The 16,477-nt window shown below is 41.1% G+C and overlaps 1 protein-coding gene across 1 annotated transcript; it reads right to left on the reverse strand.

Annotated features, from left to right (window-relative positions):
• Positions 1 to 2,366: 2,366 nt before the first annotated feature.
• On the reverse strand, positions 2,367 to 12,564 carry LOC310810450 (uncharacterized protein). The gene is made up of 6 exons (XM_083678217.1): positions 12,483 to 12,564; positions 6,090 to 6,419; positions 5,791 to 5,817; positions 5,572 to 5,598; positions 4,889 to 5,012; positions 2,367 to 4,408 (listed from the first exon to the last, which is right to left on the reverse strand). The coding sequence occupies exons 1-6, from the start codon at positions 12,487 to 12,489 to the stop codon at positions 4,342 to 4,344; spliced, it is 582 nt and encodes a 193-aa protein (XP_083534343.1). The 5' UTR covers positions 12,490 to 12,564; the 3' UTR covers positions 2,367 to 4,341.
• Between the last annotated feature and the right edge of the window lie 3,913 nt (positions 12,565 to 16,477).

Genomic DNA, 16,477 nt, shown 5'->3' on the forward strand with positions numbered 1-16,477 from the left:
AATTGAAGAAGCAATGTCTCATCTTACAGTGGCTGACTGGGCTGTGGAGAAGGTAGGGGTGGTGGTAATGGGGACAGTGTGTCAGTGAAGTTTTGGTTTCAAATGAACCACAGCACAGAGATCTGAAAGGGATATGGCATGCATTATGTCACCCGTGAGAGAAAAAGCTATGCTAGTTGATGTATATGTCCTAAAATATATGGATATATGGAACTCCCCTCACCTGGTTGACAAGGTATTAATTGAAAGGAAAAACCAAAAACCTGCTGACACTCGACCCTCCATGGAATGAGTTTGACACCTGTGGTCTAGATAGTAGACATTGTAGACATCAACTAATCAACAATTTTGTTGATCAGTGGAATGGTGTTAGCAGAGTAAACAGAAATAGCAAGGCTCCTGCAGCAAGGCTTCTTAAGTACTGTACATCCTGTCTTATTTTGGTATGTTTTGTTTATTTCCATGGTGATCAAGTGGTGTGATCTGCTTGTATGCAAATTCCCCTGCAAAGCTGTTTGGTGGTTGGTTAAGGGGACATGGGCACACTCGTCTCAAATAACAGGATACTCAGAGGTTCACACATTCAAGTGTACAGCTCAGGTCAGCAAGCTGAGGATATCCTGCAGGTCTTTCCTGTCACATCTGCTCACTGGAATTGCCTTACGTACACTCTGACAATGTGAGGCAGGGGGAGAGGGGGAGAGGGGGAGGGGGGGAGGGGGGGAGGGGGGGGGATGCTTTCGTCATAAATAATAAAGACTGGCATAACATGTTAATGGGATAACAAGAACACTTTCCAACAAAGAGTTCCTTGAATTTTCGCTGTTTATTGTGTGTCAAGAGGAAACCTTTGAATGGTGACCTGTGTTGTAGGTTAACAGTTATACTATAATCTGGAGTTACATTAACCAAGTGTTATCATGAGAATGTGTTTGTGTAAAAGATAGCTTGCGGCCCGTGATGTACTGGGACATTTTCACCACTCTCTGAAGAGCCTTACGGTCGAGGGCAGTGCAACTGCCTTACCAGGCGGTGATACAGCTGGTCATACTCTCTGTGGTGTATCTGTAGAAGTTTGTAAGGATCTGGGGGTCCATACCAAATTTCCTCAGCCGCCTGAGGAAAAACAGTCTTGAAAAAAAACAGTCTTGAAAAAGTCTTGAAAAACATCTTGATCACAGAGTAGGAATGATGTGGACACCAAGGAACTTGAAGCTGCTTACTCTCTCCATTGCAGTCCGCCGATGTGGATGGGGGTGTGGTCACCCCCCTTCTTCCTCCTGAAGTCTACGATCAGCTTCTTAGCTCAGCAAACTTTATGAGCCCCTACCCTAAACCATCTACTGTCTACCTGTCCCCCTAGCCCCTACCCTAAACCATGATTCTACTATCTACCCCTGTCCCCCTAGCCCCTACCCTAAACCATGATTCTACTATCTACCCCTGTCCCCCTAGCCCCTACCCTAAACCATCTACTGTCTACCCCTGTCCCCTTAGCCCCTACCCTAAACCATCTACTGTCTACCCCTGTCCCCTTAGCCCCTACCCTAAACCATCTACTGTCTACCCCTGTCCCCCTAGCCCCTACCCTAAACCATCTACTGTCTACCCCTGTCCCCCTAGCGGCTAGCCCCTACCCTAGACCATGATTCTACTGTCTACCCCTGTCCCCCTAGCCCCTACCCTAGACCATGATTCTACTGTCTACCCCTGTCCCCCTAGCCCCTACCCTAGACCATGATTCTACTGTCTACCCCTGTCCCCCTAGCCCCTACCCTAAACCATGATTCTACTGTCTATCCCTGTCCCCCTAGCCCCTACCTTAAACCATCTATTGTCGACCTCTGTCCCCCTAGCCCCTACCCTAGACCATCTACTGTCTACCCCTGTCCCCCTAGCCCCTACCCTAAACCATCTACTATCTACCCCTGTCCCCCTAGCCCCTACCGTAAACCATGATTCTACTGTCTACCCCTGTCCCCCTAGCCCCTACCCTAAACCGACACAATTTGGCATTTGCAGATGATCAGATACACAGGAACATAAACTAAGATTTGGCTTATTAGGATTATATGTATTGCACAGGGGAGCGAGAGTGTCTGCAATTATCTTTGGCTTTCAGGATCGGCAACTTTCCGTTTTCGGGGCTTGGTATTGGGCAATGGTGCAATACCCAAAGGACGCACTGAGCCATCACGGCCAGTCAACTGTACTGATCATTTCGGTCCGTATTCTCGAGCGAGTAGGCTATGTGTTGAGTTGAGTGTCCGGGTTAAGGCTCCTAACTACTACGTGTGACCCCACACCAGATTGAAGAAGGAAGATACAATAAAGGCACAACAAGGCACAGTTTTAGGCTATGAGGAGATTTATTTTGGACAGAAAAAAAGAAAAGATTAGATTAAAATGATGATTACATTATATACAGTGTAGTTCATGATCATGGTCTAAAACCTCCTAACATCATCTTCAAAGCTCTGGAGGACATTGCACAATAACAATAAAATAACAACAAAGTAGGCTAGTTCAATAGGCACCAAAATACTTTCTGTTAATTTTGCGTTTTTGGATTCAATCAATGCAAACAGTGGATATAAGATGGTTCGATGCATCTGTGTTTATCAGCCAAACCCATCAATCGTATACATGCGTATTATCTTATGTCTATCTATTATGTTATGACATTATAAGGCGTCATACATGCCTTGATATGTGAGTGTCTCTTAGAAAGTGTTCCCGATATGTTTCATTATGCTATATCCACATAACATTGGCACATCTACATGACTGCATACCATATAAGGCCATATAATGTTACACAGGCTTTTGATACCATATAAGGCCTTATGTCACACAGACTCTTGAAAGGTGTGACTGGTGGAGGTCTAAACCAGCCTCATATCCCTCCTATAGCCAGGAAAGATCAACAGATCTCTCAATTACAGTGCTATATACTCTAATTCTTGCTTGGACTATACAAAAAGTATGCACTCATGCTAGGTATATATAATTATTATAATTATAATTATAATAATAATAATAATTATTATTATATTAGGTATTATATAGTACAAGTAGTAGAGTATCCACAGCTATCCAAAGCCGCGATGGACGTACTGACGCCGTTTGGCTCTACATACCTGTGCGAAAAGACTTTCTCGGCACTGACATATATTAAAAATAAAGACAGATCGCGTATAAACGTGGAGGATGATCTCCGAGTGGCCGTCTCCAAAATTAAACTCAGAATGGACTTGCTGTGCTCCACGCATAGTGCCCACCCATCTCATTAGGTGAGATTAACGCTAAAACATAGTAATCCCCAAAATGTAAATTTGCACCGCAACAATGTTCACATGTTTACTCAGTGCTACAGTTTATGGCTATTACTTTGACTGAGTCTCTGCCACCGTTATTTTGGGGGTCGCGGGCTGAAAGGTTTGGGAACCCCTGGCCTAGATGTTAGAGAGGCCGGCCGGCCGGCCGGCTAGCAATCGGGAGATTGCTGGTTCGATCCCCACCCTAGGAGGGAGCCGGATGTGAGCTGGTAACTGGAAGGTCCTGCTGTTGTGCCCTTGAGCAAGGCACTTAACCCCTAACTGCTCCTGTGCCCAAAGCTCTGTTCTCCCTTGGGGGTGTGGTGTGTGTTGTCTCGGGAGGGGTGTGCACGTGTCAAATTCCTACAATTGATGAGAACTGATTGCATGGCCAAATAAAGAGTCTTCTTCTTCTTCAGGTTGTGGGTGTAAAGTGGCAAAAATTCACAAAAAAAAAAACCTTACCAAGGACGTTGCTGCTGTACGAGTTGTCCGTTAATCGGTTTTACAAGTCCAATGTTAATTATGAGGGTTTTGGGAAACAGCCCAAAAATGTACAATGATCTTACGATGCTTCTAACGATGAACATAACTAGCAATCATAACTAATCCTCTGTGGCTCAGTTGGTAGAGCATGGCACTAACAACATTTAGGTTGTGGGTTTGATTCCTGCTGGGACCATATATACTGAAATGTATGCACTCACTACAATGTAATTCGCATTGGATAAAAGCGCATATATTAATTAGGTTGTCTTTCTCATAGACAGCTACATAGGTCCGTGTCGAGCAGCGCCTAGAATTACAGAATGCTTTCCATAATACTAGACATCAATGCCAACAATGCCCATACACTGGGACACATGACAAAGTAAAACTGGTACAGTAGGCATATATTGAAAAGAAAGTGAATTTCAAAAAAGTAAGTTAAAGGAATGGACATAGCCTTGGTCCATGTGTTCGCTTCTAGAACCCTTATGTCTAGGACGGTCCGGGTTGGAGAGTATTGCTGAATCTAGGCTCTCTAGACCACCACAGGCAGCATCTCCACAGATGACTCATCAAGGCTCCTGCCACTGGTGTCACTGGTCCTACACGGAGTGGAAGGGAAAAAGAGAGAGATAAAATGGAGATTTAACATTTTTTAAGTGCTACTATAAAATGACACTTTGTTTTACAACATAACACTTTGTATAACTTGTTATTCAATCACAAAAACATGCCTGTCAAGTTTGCCAGTAAAATCTCTCATCCTCTACAATCAAACGCTTTGAACCCCAATGGTAGCAGAGATCTGGATAACATACTTTACTGTACGTCGATGTATGACATCAATCTTGTAGTGTGAGAACCCTCGTCATGGAGAGCGACAAGATTTGATGGCAAAATGTGAGAGGTTATCTGGCATTAAGATTTGAAAAGTTGTGTGATGTATGGCCAGCATTAAATCCATTAAAGCCTGCAAATGATGTTGCTATCAAGGACCAGAGTTGGTTACCACTGTTCTACACACTCGACACACTTGCTGGTGTGCCTCAGTAGATACTGTATCTGTCGACCAACACACTCACCTTCGGGACTCCTTGTCCACTTTTATTTTATGAACATAGCGGTAAACCATGTAGATGATGAAGCAAATGATGATGATGATGATGATGATGATGAGGAAGATACCCCAACCTGTATGTATGAAATCTACAGACCCACAGATGAAGGAGGTCGAGAGGAGGAAGAATGAGGATAGAATTAACTGCTGAATCAGAAGAGGACAAAAGGATGATAAATCATAAAGACACAATCAAGTGAAATACATAATCACTGTTGTAAAGAAGAGGGTGAATCCCTTAGCAGTATTTACGCAGTAACTATTTTTCACATATATTTTAAAATTAAATCACAGAATGTTTTTTCTACCTTGACTGCAGACTCTCCTCACAGATTCCTACCATTTTCAGAATTAAAGGTGTGTGTCCGAACAGTCTTTTATAAACAAAGACAAATAAATATCGCTACTTCTGATTTTTCCGGTTTCAACACACAACACCATTTATTGCCAAGGACTGATTGATGCTTTAGTGAGGGGGAAAACAAGTAACACTCCAATACACAACATTTAATTACTTGCTCTTACATCATCCATACCGTTCCTCCTCTGGCTAGCACAGGGAGAGAATTAAAACTGTTAAATGAACATTTGGGGTGACAGTAGCTGTAGGCTTGAAGGGGCAGGAACCACCATAAACACTGCACTTACTGCCACCACGTCCAGTAGAGTCTGGGGCTGTAAGAAAAACACAGAAACGTTACTTCAAGCCACTGCTGGAACCACAGAGCCCTGTTTGTTACATATTATACTCAGTTCGTCAGTCTCATCATGATACTTCAAAAATAAAAATGTTACCTTAGTAAATTAGGTACATTAAAGTAGCTTCAAAACTGGTATTTTTTTTATTGTTGAAAAAAACACACTTACTTGAATATTCCATCATCTTTGGACAGTCTGAAATGAGAGATTGATATATCATATACATACACATACATTCATTTTCAAACATTATGGCAATAAGAAACAATTGGCAGTGAAATGTTGTCTTTTATGCATGTTTGAAGTGAAACACCAAACAAATGAAACACCAGTGTGTATGCATGTGTGTGTGTATGTGTGTGTGTGTGTGTGTGTGTGTGTGTGTGTGTGTGTGTGTGTGTGTGTGTGTGTGTGTGTGTGTGTGTGTGTGTGTGTGTTATTAATTTGGAGCCCGAACAGAGACTCACCAGTCTGTGTGACGTTGGTAATGGAAAAGCCTTTTGCTTCCACGGTAATCTCGTTGATCTTCTTGTTGCACACAATGTACACCCACCTCCCATTGTACATACACGGCATGCACTCCCAGGGTGAAGCAGTGTTCGGCTGATACACGGTGGAGCAGTCAGATAGCACCTGCGTTGATTGACCTCGCACCCACAGATTTGTTTCATCATCGTAAATGACTCGTATGTCTGGGCACTTTAGATCATTGCAGTTGTAACAATCCTGTGATGATGCCACGTAATCTGTTGTAAGACAGACAGGCAGATAGAGAAAGAGAGCGACAAGGAGAGAGACTGAGAAAGAGAGAGTGAGAGAGAGAGAGAGAGAGAGAGAGAGAGAGAGAGAGAGAGAGAGAGAGAGAGAGAGAGATGAAAACACATATACTGTAGCCAGACGAGGGTCATTTCAACAAAGCATTTGAACACTTGGAGCACTTGGACACTTCCCCCCATGACCCCCTACAGTACACCTACCTCAGCTCAACATTTAAGTAGCATTTATACTTCAGATTCTGATTGGCAATCCAGTAAACATTGTTATCTTTTTCTAATCCAGACAAGTACAATTGAGATACAATCTATTCCAAACTTAAAAAATATATATCTTTCGCAGGCCGAATGGGATCTTGCTCCGTGCTTGCTCAGTTCCGCGCAACAACAGTCAGCAACAATCAACAGCCAACAATAAAGTAATAAAAAAGTGACAATATTTCTAGGGCAAATAATGTGAAATACGCAATCTATACAAGTGTTCATGTCTCTCTGTTTCCAAAAGTTTTGTTGCTAACAACAAAGTTGTAACACAACACCAATGCTGCTCCATTGTTTCTTATTGTGAAGTGTGGGATTTGCCTCACAAGGGTTTGTAATTGTTCTTATATCCTAATTATTATTATGAAATGGTATTGGCCCAGAAAAATGGGCTGTACAGAACTATTTTTCCAAGATTTCAATTCATCTTTGGTCCCACTTCTACTCCTCAACACTTCCAGAGTGCATATCAGGAGTTTGAATCTAGAGCGATGTCATTAATGGACTGCACAGAACTATTTTTCAGAGAATTCAATACAATAGTTCTGTACAGTCCATTATATGTGTCTTACACAGTGCAGATTGGGTACTTTGAGCTGTATGGCCGCAGTAAATAGCCAGCAACATTTGCAATGACATCACTCTAGATTCAAACTCACCTGATATGCATCCTGAAAGTGTTGAGGAGTAGAGTGGTACTGTCACCGAGACGGCGTTTTTTACGGCCTTTCCCTGACCTGACCACCATGCCATAGGATACAAAGTAAAATCAATAAGGGACAGACTGTGGAAAAAGGGGTCCAAATATCAGGAGATGGTGTCCAAAGCTATGAGTGAGTCAAGGCCTGAGCCGGCTACTACTAAGCGTAAGACAGAACCCCCACAAACCAGGATGTCTGAAAGAACTAAACGACGCAAGGAAAAGGAGATGACCCCGCCCGGGAAGCCTCATCCTTGAACCAATGTCTGGGCCTACCTATTATCGACCAAAACCCATTCTTAAGAGGCGCAGTAGGGTGGCCACTCAGACCCCCACCAGTAAGAAGGAGGTGAGGTTTGATGACCAGGAAAGACCCATGGGAAGCAAAGGTGCGCATACAAAGAAAATGTCATCACCACCACCGGAGGAGGCCTCAACAGACAGCACTGCACCAATACCATCAACAGGTTGGGAGGTGGTAGACCTAACGATCCCCGCACAGACCTAGGGATCCCTACCTAGGCCATTATGTCAAGCTATGTGTCTGGTTACACTTGACCAGCTGAAAGTCTCCATGGCTACGGGCCCTGCGGTGAGCGTGGCTGATACAACTATACAGACGGAGGCCCCAAGTTCCAATTCCATCTTCTACCCATTTCCTGAACCGAGAGGTGATGTACCTGAGCAGCAGAATGTTCCTATGCCAAACCTCGATCTAGAGACAGGAGAGATACAACTAAGCGTCCTACCAACGACCATGGATACAGCTGCCGGGGTCGCCACCTTTGACCTCATGGATGAGATGTATCTGCCACAGCTGGAGATGCCAGAACTGGATGAGGAGGTGATGGATCTGATTGCCAAGGCAATACCCCTTGATTGATAAGTTGATTCCGATATATATAACCAACAAAGTATAATCAATAACAGATGCAAAGTATATTCAATTCAGTACGAGTATAAGTAACAAACAGAATGGAACAATCATGAATGTAACTAACCAAATGTACCAAGTAGTACATATGTAGTGATGATTGATTATGTAAAACTTACTCTGGGATGATTACTGATGTATGTGGTTAATGATACAGAGTTTTACTAATCCATAAAAAATGAACGATATGTGGAACATACGGAGTGAAGTATGTGAAGCATACACAAAAAACGATCTACTAATGATTGTTGATGAAATAATTGTATGGTAAGAATAATTAAGTATGATGTTAAGAAGTATGGAGTTATTTGTTGTTTTAATCATGTTGTATGACCAAGAGCTGAGGGACAGAGCACTTCCTTAAAGCAACTTAGTTTAGCTACTTAGCTGAGTCACGTAGCCTAGCAACCAAGCTACCAAGGTTGCTGTGGGGCTAGCAGAGAGTCAGCTAGGAGTGAACTTATTCAGGGCACTGTGCCATAATCGAACTCTGACCAAAACAAGGGCAAACCCCGCATGGAAAGCACCTAGAAGCCCAGTGCAGAGCTGGAAACCACCTTGACGTCATTGCCGCAGTCTAACACTAACCCTATAAAACCAGCATTTTTTGATCGATGCACCTCAACTATCATTCCCCGTTGAGGAGCGTTAACATCTTTGCTGAGGAGCATTTAAACCTTAGAGATCCCTATCTCCGGAGAGATCGTGCTGAGAACCGTACTGTACTGGGAAACGAGAAGTAGTGTCTCTCGGATCATTTCAGTAGGTCATACAGAGTAGGGGATGTGGTAGGATTTCATTTTTACTTATTCTTACATTTTTATTAATGCTAAATTGCTGTCTGTAATCCCATATATATGTTATGCTATGCTGTAACGCTTTAAGCCTAAATAAAGATCTAACCTGCACTTAAAGTTTCAGTTTTATATATTTATTAACAGTAAATTGGTCATTTAAGATTTTTACCCTCCTTGCTAATAGTAAAATGTTAGACTCATAGCGCATTATAGGATCTGAATGATTATTCTAGCCTCCTTTTTTTATCTCCTTTGGGTAAAAGTATACTTACCAATAAACTAATTATGCCAACCACACTTATCCGCAATTATCCGTAATTTGTGCTTATTTCAGCAAAAATAAGAGACAATATTGTTATCCCATCACTTTCCATTGAAAGTGATGTTTTAACTCACGCTTTTATTTAGGAGCCGCGAAAACCGCGATTGTCTTAAGGGAGCTATATGGAGCTTATTGGACCTCAGAGAACACACAGATCAACCAAGCGAACTTTGAGTCGAACTTCATCAAACTAACTAGGTGTGAAAGTGCCCAGAAGTTAGGTAGACCAGTCTCCTCTCCTCTCCTCTCCTTTCCTCTCCTCGCAAAGTATATTCAATTCAGTACGACTATAAGTAACAAACAGAATGGAACAATGATGAATGTAACTAACCAAATGTACCAAGTAGTACATATGTAGTGATGATTGATTATGTAAAACTTACTCAGGGATGATTACTGATGTATGTGGTTAATGATACAGAGTTTTACTAATCCATAAAAAATGAACGATATGTGGAACATACGGAGTGAAGTATGTGAAGCATACACAAAAACGATCTACTAATGATTGTTGATGAAATAATTGTATGGTAAGAATAATTAAGTATGATGTTAAGAAGTATGGAGTTATTTGTGGTTTTAATCATGTTGTATGACCAAGAGCTGAGGGACAGAGCACTTCCTTAAAGCAACTTAGCTGAGTCACGTATCCTAGCAACCAAGCTACCAAGGTTGCTGTGGGGCTAGCAGAGTCAGCTAGGAGTGAACTTATTCAGGGCATTGTGCCATAATCGAACTCTGACCAAAACAAGGGCAAACCCCGCATGGAAAGCACCTAGAAGCCCAGTGCAGAGCTGGAAACCACCTTGACGTCATTGCCGCAGTCTAACACTAACCCTATAAAGCCAGCATTTTTTGATCGATGCACCTCAACTATCATTCCCCGTTGAGGAGCGTTAACATCTTTGCTGAGGAGCATTTAAACCTTAGAGATCCCTATCTCCGGAGAGATCGTGCTGAGAACCGTACTGTACTGGGAAGCTAGAAGTAGTGTCTCTCGGATCATTTCAGTAGGTCAGACAGAGTAGGGGATGTGGTAGGATTTCATTTTTACTTATTCTTACATTTTTATTAATGCTAAATTGCTGTCTGTAATCCCATATATATGTTATGCTATGCTGTAACGCTTTAAGCCTAAATAAAGATCTAACCTGCACTTAAAGTTTCAGTTTTATATATTTATTAACAGTAAATTGGTCATTTAAGATTTTTACCCTCCTTGCTAATAGTAAAATGTTAGACTCATAGCGCATTATAGGATCTGAATGATTATTCTAGCCTCCTTTTTTTATCTCCTTTGGGTAAAAGTATACTTACCAATAAACTAATTATGCCAACCACACTTATCCGCAATTATCCGTAATTTGTGCTTATTTCAGCAAAAATAAGAGACAATATTGTTATCCCATCACTTTCCATTGAAAGTGATGTTTTAACTCACGCTTTTATTTAGGAGCCGCGAAAACCGCGATTGTCTTAAGGGAGCTATATGGAGCTTATTGGACCTCAGAGAACACACAGATCAACCAAGCGAACTTTGAGTCGAACTTCATCAAACTAACTAGGTGTGAAAGTGCCCAGAAGTTAGGTAGACCAGTCTCCTCTCCTCTCCTCTCCTTTCCTCTCCTCGCAAAGTATATTCAATTCAGTACGACTATAAGTAACAAACAGAATGGAACAATGATGAATGTAACTAACCAAATGTACCAAGTAGTACATATGTAGTGATGATTGATTATGTAAAACTTACTCAGGGATGATTACTGATGTATGTGGTTAATGATACAGAGTTTTACTAATCCATAAAAAATGAACGATATGTGGAACATACGGAGTGAAGTATGTGAAGCATACACAAAAACGATCTACTAATGATTGTTGATGAAATAATTGTATGGTAAGAATAATTAAGTATGATGTTAAGAAGTATGGAGTTATTTGTGGTTTTAATCATGTTGTATGACCAAGAGCTGAGGGACAGAGCACTTCCTTAAAGCAACTTAGCTGAGTCACGTATCCTAGCAACCAAGCTACCAAGGTTGCTGTGGGGCTAGCAGAGTCAGCTAGGAGTGAACTTATTCAGGGCATTGTGCCATAATCGAACTCTGACCAAAACAAGGGCAAACCCCGCATGGAAAGCACCTAGAAGCCCAGTGCAGAGCTGGAAACCACCTTGACGTCATTGCCGCAGTCTAACACTAACCCTATAAAGCCAGCATTTTTTGATCGATGCACCTCAACTATCATTCCCCGTTGAGGAGCGTTAACATCTTTGCTGAGGAGCATTTAAACCTTAGAGATCCCTATCTCCGGAGAGATCGTGCTGAGAACCGTACTGTACTGGGAAACGAGAAGTAGTGTCTCTCGGATCATTTCAGTAGGTCAGACAGAGTAGGGGATGTGGTAGAATTTCATTTTTACTTATTCTTACATTTTTATTAATGCTAAATTGCTGTCTGTAATCCCATATATATGTTATGCTATGCTGTAACGCTTTAAGCCTAAATAAAGATCTAACCTGCACTTAAAGTTTCAGTTTTATATATTTATTAACAGTAAATTGGTCATTTAAGATTTTTACCCTCCTTGCTAATAGTAAAATGTTAGACTCATAGCGCATTATAGGATCTGAATGATTATTCTAGCCTCCTTTTTTTATCTCCTTTGGGTAAAAGTATACTTACCAATAAACTAATTATGCCAACCACACTTATCCGCAATTATCCGTAATTTGTGCTTATTTCAGCAAAAATAAGAGACAATATTGTTATCCCATCACTTTCCATTGAAAGTGATGTTTTAACTCACGCTTTTATTTTGAAGCCGCGAAAACCGCGATAGTCTTCAGGGAGCTATATGGAGCTTATTGGACCTCAGAGAACACACAGATCAACCAAGCGAACTTTGAGTCGAATTTCATCAAACTAACTAGGTGTGAAAGTGCCCAGAAGTTAGGTAGACCAGCCGTCAATCTTTTTTTAAATAAAATGTCATTCAAAAGAGTCATGCTATGCCATATTAGTCTATTACATTTTCTAATATGCCACTGCGATCTGTACAATAAAAAACTTACCTTGCATTTTGGTTTAATGGGGCAATTGTTGATTCTGTTTTGAAAGTCCGTTTGATGTTAGAATACGTCTTTCCCCTGTGAGATATGAATGAGGAATGAGGAGTGCAGGAATGCAGGAAATCAGTCTCCTTTTAATGCCCAGTAATTAGCGCCACCTTATGGACAGTTCACCACCCATCAATGAACATGATTTAAGTAGACGAGTTCCCAGACAAGTTGGCCCTGTCCCCAGTATCCTGGACAAAGGTTAAAGTAGGCCTATCCAGCATACAATTTATATTGGTTTATAAAGGCTACAATCTGCAATAATTACTGCTATTCAATGGCCATTTCTCTAATATTGATTCTTGATGAACGTCTTGAAGAAGGACTTACTTCTGCAATACCTCATAGTACAGCTGTCTTACAACCTGAAAACTCAAATACAGGATTGTCTTACTTCAATTGTTTATGCTGTAAACAATGTATTTGTAGAAATAATAGCAACAACAATACTTCAAAATATGTTCATGATGTTGATCTCATGGATTCTTGTCAGTCCTTCCATTCATGGCTCCATCTATGACTTTGTGAGTTGTTACATATCTATAACCCAATCCCTCAGCCTTATAACAAAACAAGTGGCGGGGCTGCTGTAAAAACAAATAAACAAACAAAAAACCTACTAAAACAAATTGAAGATTGTAGATTTAATATTGCCAATCATTGCAGAATATTACTCGTCACAATGTAATACATCTCAACCATCTGTAAACATATAGGCTATCCAATCAGGGGTAGATCAAATGAGAAAAATCAAACCTTGAATCTCAACTATTTGACATAATTTAGACACTCGTCATCACTGGAATGACATACTCTAACACTTAAAAGGCTTCAAAATAATAAATGAGAATAAATAGCTTAAAAATACGGAATGTATTGTCGACTGCAGAGAATATGCAGTACAGGTATAACTCGGTAGGAGAACTCTCCCAAATACATCTGACACACAGGTTATAAACACTTGACCAAACATGATTACAATAGGGTCAGCCTGCCACACTCAACACAACAACTAATGAAAACACAGAAAAGATTAACTAGGCAATAAGCAGTAGGGTTGGGTGAAGTTGGTAATCAGATCAGGCTATGGATGTTTTGTTGAATGGATATGAGAATAGAAATAGAAATACTCAAATACTTGCTCTTCTAACAGTCAAATATACAATTTAAAAAGAGTCTCTTGTCCAAGTGAAGGGGGCTCGTGACTACTGTACATCTGCCCCTTATGTGGCAAATCATGTGTGTCGGCCTACAAAACCACATTACAGTAATGGTACAAACGAAACACAAAGCCAAAACAACATTTGTGTGGTAGTCATCAAACCCGGGTCTGCTACAGTCCATGGAAGACACTAGCATCTACCATGAGGCCAAGAGCACATCCTCAAGGTCCGATCGTCTGGCCAAACTTATGTTTACATGTCTCAGGCAGGGCTACCTTATGACAGTGTGATTCCCAATCATCTCTGATACATTCACCCCCCCTTTGACCCCCTGCTGGGGAAGACGCACGCAGATCACAGCACCAATGTGATGGGTAGACGTTTGAAATAGAATGTGAGCGATTAACAATATTCTGCTCTGAGACCGACAGCACAAAGACAGATATGTGTTATCTGGGATCAGCTGGGCTGTGGTGAGTACAGTAGTAGCTGCGGTGAAGAATTTAAAATAAAACACTGAAGAATAGAGGACGGGTCAAAAATGAGATACATTAATTCCCAATAATTCTAATGGATATGAACATGATGAATCGAACTCAACACAAGTGGTCACATGACCAACTAACACAAGTTAACATTACGTTATATTTGACTCCAAAGGATATCTCATGGTTAATAATGATCGACAATGCTTTGCTCATCCCTATGTGACAGACAATCGATCATATCGGATCCTAGATTCATTAAGAATACCCAAAATGCTATTTTTCCGTGCCTCAAGTTCAGATAAATCGGCTTGGGAAGAGTTTACACTCAGGCCAATAGCTGAAGCTGATGACTCACTCTACGTCTCTTTAACGATGCGTGTGAACAATAGACATTAAATGGGAGAACTTGGTCACGATTATGTTGTGCTGTATTAACAGAAGCTTTATCTAGCACACAACCTCACATTAATGCACATAGGAAGAATGAGAATAGAGTATCAACAAAATAACGGTAAAATAATTTAACAGTTTTAAAGCAACATATGATCAATTTTAACCATACGTTTGAATATCATGGGCCTATCGCAAAACTCAAAGAACATTTTGCTGTCCTTCTCTTTAAGTATCATTCCTAACAAAGGACAAGGTGTGAGACACAGTACAATCGCAAAGTAATTGAAAAATGGCAAGGGCGCGATTTCTTCAGGATGTCTACCAGGCGTGCTCGTTCAACTGTAAATAGGTATACACATTTAAATCAAGGCTGGCACACCAAAATCCGTCTACAGTGGGAGAGATGAACAAGATCTGAATGCATGTGGCCCCACTACCACCAATACGTGTTCTCTTTATCCTGAGTGTCTGTGTCCACACTATCCTGAGTTCTTCAAGAATCTGAAATGACCAGCAATATTTTCCAACACTGTAAACTCCATGTCAACAACCATACCACCCTGAATCCCTCTGCTTGCTTGTCTGGGAAGATAAGCAGGGTATGCCTTGGTTGATCCTTGCATGGGGGACCAAAACGGGCTGCTGTAAGTGATGTTGGAGGACCAGCAGGTGGCACTCCTCTCCTCCTGGTCGAGGTACCCCAATACCTTGGAGAGGTTGCATCCTTCAGATGAGATGTTAAACCGACTCCCAAGTCATTAAAGATCCCATGGCACCCATCGAATGCTATCACGGCCATCTCATCAGCTTATTCCTCTCCAACTCATCATATTAAAAAAAAAAATGATTTTCTTTGGTTGGGTGTGTGACAGCAAAGGTTTTGTATCTTTGATGTTGGTTTCGCTCCTTTGCAAGCCACACATATTGTACAAGACCTCTTCAAAGTATGTTGAGTCAGTGAAAGCAGGAATATGAGGGAGGATCAGGTGTTTCTATGTCATGGTTTGATACTACATCACGGTCTATTGTGATGACTAAACATTAGTCATAATGAAAACAGTGATTTTGTTCTGTTCTTAACAGCTCTTTGATGCTATGCCACACTTTCCTCTTTCAATGCCGCTGTGGCAAAGTCAGTTTACTCAGCAGCAACATGACCTCATATGAATGTCAGGTTGCTTAGCTTACACATATACTATTGAATCAATACACACAGTAGTGCCTCAGTTAAACCAGAGTGAAATCACATCACTATTAGGGTTAGGGTTCATGTATATTGTTGCTGGGGGTCAAAGGTAGCCTGGGCACCTACCATATTATTTCACTTAATTAAAAAATCACCTATTCTCTATCAATGACATGAAAATACAGCTCTCCTATCGAAACAATACATAATCGAAACAATACATCATGTCTCAGGTCCACCTACTAATTAACAACCCCAAGCTTCCCCAAATAACCTCTAGATGTTGTTTTGGGGGTGTTTGAGTTAATTAATGCAACTTGTAAAATGTGTGAGGTTTTCTATGGATACAATCTTGGGTTTTTGCTTTAGGAGTAAAGTGTCCTATTAATTGTTTCTGGGAGTGTAACCTTGTTACTGGGCTATTGCGCACAGTGCATATAAACCTGGAATAACAAGGACTCAAACCTGGCCTTACAGTAGGCTATGTCAATCATTGTCATCTGTCAATCATTTTCACATTTTTATCCAGCAAATGTCTTAATTACATGACATTGAAACTAGCTAAGGACCTGTGTGGTTGAAATGCAGTTGTTATTTAGTTTGGAAACATGACCAAGGAAATGAGCCAGCCAGCAGAGACACTCATATTAGCTAAATCCCTCATTCCCTTAAAAAAAATACATTTTGGAAAAGCTAATTCATGCAGAAGGGGAGGTGCAC

This window comes from Argentina silus (genome assembly GCF_951799395.1).
Source record: "Argentina silus genome assembly, chromosome: 10".
In the NCBI taxonomy this organism is placed as follows: Eukaryota; Metazoa; Chordata; class Actinopteri; order Argentiniformes; family Argentinidae; genus Argentina; species Argentina silus.

Coding starts and splice junctions, on each gene's coding strand:
- LOC310810450 (XM_083678217.1), bottom strand. Junction 5,818..6,089: donor TACCAACGTCACACAGACTG/GTGAGTCTCTGT, acceptor CTCTCATTTCAG/ACTGTCCAAAGATGATGGAA. Junction 5,013..5,571: donor CTCTACTGGACGTGGTGGCA/GTAAGTGCAGTG, acceptor GTGGGTCTGTAG/ATTTCATACATACAGGTTGG.